General features: G+C 50.7%; 1 protein-coding gene across 1 annotated transcript in view; it reads right to left on the bottom strand.

The window, feature by feature from the left end:
- The window catches only part of LOC123758827 (Friend leukemia integration 1 transcription factor), a 7870-nt gene extending 5289 nt beyond the window's left edge, over window positions 1–2581 (bottom strand). The window contains exon 1 of the mRNA XM_045743559.2: window positions 1437–2581. Coding sequence (XP_045599515.2) covers window positions 1437–2076 — 640 coding nt within the window. The 5' untranslated portion in view covers window positions 2077–2581. The remainder of the gene's footprint in view (window positions 1–1436) is intronic.
- Between the last annotated feature and the right edge of the window lie 4398 nt (window positions 2582–6979).

The following is a 6979-nucleotide window of genomic DNA, read 5'->3' as shown; positions in this document are numbered from 1 at the left end:
GTTTCCACGTCCAAAATATAACAGAAACATGACACCTCGCTTCACCTCATTAACAAGTAAGAATGAACAAAATAAAGGAACAATGAACAAAAAAGCGAAAGAGAGAGGAAAGACAAAGAAGTGTTGATCAGGAGGGTGTGTGTGCATGCCAGGCCGCTCCCACTGAATGAATGGAGCGGATGACCTGCAAGATGAAGGTGCGACGCCTCAACATGACAACCCTGCACGTCTGAAGTTACCCATCAAATATTCTCGTTTTCTTTTAGAGCGCTCATTATTCACTTTACGTCCCTCAGTATATTTATTTATTCTCCTGATGGTAATCGTTGCTCGCATCGCCAATTATGTTTTAGTTTTACGTGAATGATAAGGAGACAAGTTTCATTGTATTTCGTTATTTGTCGGCTCAATCTGACACCGAATGAGGATAAGTCGTCCCACAACAAGAGGGGTGGTTGTCTGCGGTCAGAAATTAGCCTGTCCTAACCTTGGACAAGACGGCCCCAGGGGCTGCTGCTGCTGTCTTCTCGTCCCTTGCCCTTCAACATACAACAAAAAAATAGTAAAATAAAAATAAATATCTTGCGTCAAAACTTTCCCACTTTCTCGTAAGTCATTAGTATGAGTGCAAGTGCTCTCACCCGTTCCGGCAAACGTTTGCAGTATGAGGGACCGTGTCGTCGTCGGGCTTGAGAGGTTACGTACGAGCGGCTTAGAGAGAGAGGAGCAGGTCGACCCCTCCCTCCTACCCCCCGGTGGAGCATCCCCCGCTGAGGCCCGCCACAGGTAATGACCACCTTGGACGCGTCTCCCTGGCCACCCTCCCTCCCACACCGAGTGACAAACATCATGGGTAATTAATCTATCCATTAGCTGAGCTAATTGAGGGCCTGTGCTCGTCTTATAAGCGAGTCAGCCCTTAAGACGTGGCCCACTACTGGCAAAAATAGGGTTGGGGGTCTCTCACGACTTTTGGACGGGTTTTAAAGTGGAGGCAAATTAGTGGTGAGTGTAAGTGGACTGCCCCTCGTGAATATAGATGGTCATTTCGTCTCGGTGGCTCCTCTGGGGGTAATTGTAGCTTGCAGGGCATGGGTTGCTGCCACCCTATTATCTCCCATCAATGGTAGCCTAACCCATAATGTTAAGATATTTTGTTGTGAGGTGAAATGTCTTATCATGTAACTTAATCATTTACAGTTTTAAGATCTAGTCTTTGTTTTTCTCATTTGGAAAGATCAGAGTTGAGGAGGAGTATACGTATTTTTCCTGTGGTGAGGGAGTATGTTTGTATAACACCGGATGTGACGTGTAGGTATTTTCCCGCCTTGGGGTCGAGCACAGGTCTAAACAAACACTGATAGTACAAGTGTCAGCAGGGGAAGGACCTCCACACACAATATCAACAACAAACGAGGACAAGTCAATCAACTCACCGGAAGGTGCACAGAACTGTTGCGAGTCTTCCTCCTGCTGTTGCTGCTGCAAGGGCTCGTAACTGCTAGCGGCGGCGAGGCTGTAGGGGGAGTCACAGGGCGGCTCAACGTAGGGCGAGGCGTACCCGGCTAGGGGCGAACCATAACTCGTGTCCAGACCGCGATCGTAGCTCGTTTCGAAGCTTGAGTTGAGTGCATCGCACACGTTGTTCTGTGCCTCGTAGGCGGCGTAGCCGGCGGCGCCGTAGTTATTGAGGGTGTTGGTGGCCGAGGTGATGAAACTAGCTTCCATGTCGAGGTCGAGTGCTGGTGTGGTGCGAGATGGGGGCCTGAGTGGAGCAGGAGAACCCCCAACGTTGCGGCTCATGGGCGAGGGCTGACCCACACTGCAGCTGCTGCTGTAGCCGGACTCCCCACCCGGGGACAACAGACCGTAGTCACCGAACGGCACGTCCAGGTAGGACTTACTGTATCCCACCTGCTGATGTGTGTCAAACATCTGATACTGTGGCTGCTGCTGCTGCTGTTGCTGCTGTGCTTGTTGCCCGCCGAAGGTCTGGGGAGTGAATGACTTCTCAAGACCCGGGGTGACCAGGGAATGAAGGTCCAGAACGGTGGTGTCTACACTATAAGCCATCATTGCTCACATGCACCTTCACTATGTGTGCAATGTCCGGCGGTGGCGGCGGCGGCGGCGGCGGAGGGAGGGTTGCGGGGCGCGTGCGGGTGTGTGGCGGGCCAGGGAGGTAGTGTAGCCTGGGCGCTGCTGCTGCTCACTCCTCCGCCTGACTCACTCTCTCAGGGCTGACTCACACCTCTCCCGGGAACTGCCGGGCCTCTCTCCTCCTTCAGGCACGGACTTGAGTGCTCCCGCGGGCGTGTCTCTCTCTCTCTCCTGCAGCGGCGTATCTTCAGGACACCGTCCTCGTCGCCTGCTTCTCTTCAACTGGAGATAAACTGCGGTGAACGAACCAAACACAATAGTCTCGCTGATACGGGGCTCCCCACACGCACAAACAAACACTACCAGCCAACTCGCACACACAAGCGGGCCAGTGGGAGCGTCCTTATTGGTGGCTGGCGGACGTGGGTCTGAGCCGCCTGGTGTCGGGCTCCTCTTTTTATACTTCCTGACGGCGATACTTGGTAACCAGGTGTCGCTTTACTGGGTACGGGAGCACGTGGCCAGGTGGGGGTGTTGAGGTGGGGGGGGCGTATGGCGTTAAGGTGGGGGGGGGGGAGTCTGGCTCGTGCTCAGGTGTTTACTGTGGTGGGGGCGAGGGGAGGTGGGATGGGTACACCTCTTCTACTGGGGGTAATTATTTACATTGCTGGGGTGGTGGTGGTGGTTACCTCTCCTGGGGTGGTGGTGGTGGTTATCTCTCCTGGGGTGGTGGTGGTGGTGGTTACCTCTCCTGGGGTGGTGGTGGTGGTTATCTCTCCTGGGGTGGTGGTGGTGGTGGTTACCTCTCCTGGGGTGGTGGTGGTGGTTATCTCTCCTGGGGTGGTGGTGGTGGTGGTTATCTCTCCTGGGGTGGTGGTGGTGGTTATCTCTCCTGGGGTGGTGGTGGTGGTTATCTTTCCTGGGGTGGTGGTGGTGGTTATCTCTCCTGGGGTGGTGGTGGTGGTTATCTCTCCTGGGGTGGTGGTGGTGGTGGTTATCTCTCCTGGGGTGGTGGTGGTGGTTACCTCTCCTGGGGTGGTGGTAGTGGTTATCTCTCCTGGGGTGGTGGTGGTGGTGGTTATCTCTCCTGGGGTGGTGGTGGTGGTTATCTCTCCTGGGGTGGTGGTGGTGGTTATCTCTCCTGGGGTGGTGGTGGTGGTTATCTCTCCTGGGGTGGTGGTGGTGGTGGTTATCTCTCCTGGGGTGGTGGTGGTGGTGGTTATCTCTCCTGGGGTGGTGGTGGTGGTGGTTATCTCTCCTGGGGTGGTGGTGGTGGTTATCTCTCCTGGGGTGGTGGTGGTGGTTATCTCTCCTGGGGTGGTGGTGGTGGTTACCTCTCCTGGGGTGGTGGTAGTGGTTATCTCTCCTGGGGTGGTGGTGGTGGTGGTTATCTCTCCTGGGGTGGTGGTGGTGGTTATCTCTCCTGGGGTGGTGGTGGTGGTTATCTCTCCTGGGGTGGTGGTGGTGGTTATCTCTCCTGGGGTGGTGGTGGTGGTTACCTCTCCTGGGGTGGTGGTTACCTCTCCTGGGGTGGTGGTGGTGGTTATCTCTCCTGGGGTGGTGGTGGTGGTTATCTCTCCTGGGGTGGTGGTGGTGGTTACCTCTCCTGGGGTGGTGGTAGTGGTTATCTCTCCTGGGGTGGTGGTGGTGGTGGTTATCTCTCCTGGGGTGGTGGTGGTGGTTATCTCTCCTGGGGTGGTGGTGGTGGTTATCTCTCCTGTGGTGGTGGTGGTGGTTATCTCTCCTGGGGTGGTGGTGGTGGTTACCTCTCCTGGGGTGGTGGTGGTGGTTATCTCTCCTGGGGTGGTGGTGGTGGTTATCTCTCCTGGGGTGGTGGTTACCTCTCCTGGGGTGGTGGTGGTGGTTATCTCTCCTGGGGTGGTGGTGGTGGTGGTTATCTCTCCTGGGGTGGTGGTGGTGGTGGTTATCTCTCCTGGGGTGGTGGTGGTGGTGGTTATCTCTCCTGGGGTGGTGGTGGTGGTGGTGGTGTCTACCTCTCCTGGGGTGGTGGTGGTGGTGTCTACCTCTCCTGGGATGGTGGTGGTGGTGGTGTCTACCTCTCCTGGGGTGGTGGTGGTGGTGGTTACCTCTCCTGGGATGGTGGTGGTGGTGGTGTCTACCTCTCCTGGGGTGGTGGTGGTGTCTACCTCTCCTGGGGTGGTGGTGGTGTTGGTGGTTCTGGTCGAATGGCAGTAGATTGTGGTATAATACCAGTAAAGGATAATGCTAGTAAATGGTCGTAATGCTAGTAGATGATGGTAATGGTAGTAGACAGTTATAGGTCTAGTAGAAAGTGGAAGATTCAGTACACGGTGATAGTGTTAGAAGACGCTGGTAGTGCTAGTAGATGATGGTGCTAGTAGTGATGATTAGAGTTGATGATAGTACTAGTAGTTAGTAATTATTCTAGTAGGTTGTAGTGCTAGTAGTTAGTGGACCACTAGCTAGCTAACATTACTAGCTAGTTATAACTACCTAGTTATAAAACTACTAGCATCGTTATATGCTAGCATATAACGATGCTAGTAGTTAGTGGTTATGCTAGTAGATGGTGGCAAACCCTAGTAGAGGGTGATGGCGCTAGTAGACAGTGATAATCCTAGTAGATGATAATGCTAGCAGGTGAGGGTAATAGATGGTTGTGAGCTAGTAGAGTGTGATAATGCTAGAAGAGAGTGATGTTACTAGTAGACAGAGCTGCTAGATGGTGCTAGTTTTGGCTGATGGTGGTAGTGTTAGATGCTCATAAAGCTAGTACAAGGCTAGTACATGGTTGTAGATTGTTAATAAAGGTGATATTGAGAGTAGATTATGGTGATGCCAGTAGATGGTGGTGATGCTAGTAGATGGTGGTGATGCTGGTAGATGGTGGTGATGCAAGTAGACGATGACAATGATAGATTGTGATAATGCAAGTAGATAGTGATCATGATAGTAGGTGGTCGTAATGGTTGTAGATAGTAATAACTCTTGTTATGGTAGGCTTGGTCGATAGTGGTAGTGGATGGTGATAATGCTAGTAGATGATAGTGTTACAGTAGTTAGTCGTATTAGCAGTAGATAATATTCTAGTTGTTGTAATGCTAGCTGATGATGATAGTGCTAGTACATAGTGATAGTGTTAGATAACGTTAGTAGATAGTGATAGTGTTAGATAACGTTAGTAGATAGTGATAGTGTTAGATAATGTTAGTAGATAGTGATAGTGTTAGATAATGTTAGTAGATAGTGATAGTGTTAGATAATGTTAGTGATAGTGTTAGATAATGTTAGTAGATAGTGATAGTGTTAGATAATGTTAGTAGATAGTGACAGTGTTAGATAATGTTAGTAGATAGTGATAGTGTTAGATAATGTTAGTAGAGAGTGATAGTGTTAGATAATGTTAGTAGATAGTGATAGTGTTAGATAATGTTAGTAGATAGTGATAGTGTTAGATAACGTTAGTAGATAGTGATAGTGTTAGATAATGATAATGTTAGTAGATAGTGATAATGCTAGTAGATGGGGGCAATAAGGATACAAGTGCAAATTAAAAATTCTTTTGCATGCATTTCGTCATTTCGGCAGAAGTGCAAGAGTTCTGGTAACTGGTAGAGCCTGAGAGTTCTGGTAATTGTGGTAGAGTCTGAGAGTTCTGGTAATTGTGGTAGAGTCTGAGAGTTCTGGTAGTTGTGGTAGAACCTTGTGGTAGGCCATGGGGTTGTGGTGGAATGTTGCGTTAGCTGACAGCAAGTCTAGAGTGAGGGTTGTCTTAGGCGGTGAGTTGACAAAGTGATGTTTACTGTCTGGGCGTATCGTGGTGCGCGTAACCCCCGCCGTGGCGCTGTCTCCTGTCCGCGTTAACTCTGACGTCACACGCACCGCGCAGATAAAGATAGTGCTATGACTCATCTCTCACCCGATTGGCCAATTGGGTAACGGTGACTTCCGCCAGGATACCAATCGGTGAGAAGTGGGCGGAGTTTCGGTCGACCTTGACCAATGGGGGCACGGATCACGGGGGTGGGGTCCAGCGCGGACAAATAGAGAGGAAGGGGGGCGGAGCCTTGCTAAGGGATTACCCAGCCGCGTGGGAAAGTTGCTCCGTCACCTGAGTCGGTCGGCGACAGCGGTTCAGGGAAGGTGCTCGCAGCTTTGCAGAGGGAGTCTTGCCTTACAGAAAAACACACATGATTCGCACCACCAGCCGCGGGTTTCCGAACCTTTCAGAGTACGGACTTCCACATGAGTACACGAGGGGTCATCTTAAGCAACGCTATCCCACATTGGGGGCCACGCTTAGATGATTTCTCGAAAGGGGCAATATGAAGAAATACAGGAAACGGCCTCATGGTGGCGTCCCTTCCTGACCATTACTTACCAACCGGGGCCCCACAACACATGTCTGCTTCCGAATAGACTCAAGAATTTCATGAGTTAGCCAAAGCATAAACTATCACCGAGAGTTATTTTATATCAATTAGGGTAATCTGTTCCCCAAGAATAACAGAGCCCAGGGAGGTTCCACCGTGTTGAGGAACGTCTCCAGGAATGGCTCAGAGGAAGACCACGAGAAAGAGACTCTTCCTACACCATCGAGGAAGATTGACATCAGAACTGGCTCAGCACAAATACAAATAATTATCAGGAATATCAATTAGCATGAGAATAAAGGAGATGCAGAGTGCCTATTGGCCTATACGAGACAGCTCCTATTGGCCCAAACACGGCAGCTTCTATTAACCAGTACGAGGCAGCTCCTATTGATCCATACGAGGCAGCTCCTATTGATCCATATCATTGTCAGTTGATAGCGGTGATCAAGGTGATCAAGGTCAGTTGATAGTGGTGACATTATGGTCCTTTATTTAAGGGTATAGACAAAATAAATGACATA

Source organism: Procambarus clarkii, chromosome 22 (genome assembly GCF_040958095.1).
Source record: "Procambarus clarkii isolate CNS0578487 chromosome 22, FALCON_Pclarkii_2.0, whole genome shotgun sequence".
NCBI classification, from domain to species: Eukaryota; Metazoa; Arthropoda; class Malacostraca; order Decapoda; family Cambaridae; genus Procambarus; species Procambarus clarkii.
The sequence above is the reverse complement of the archived record's forward strand: the minus strand, read 5'-3'. Positions and strand labels throughout refer to the sequence as shown.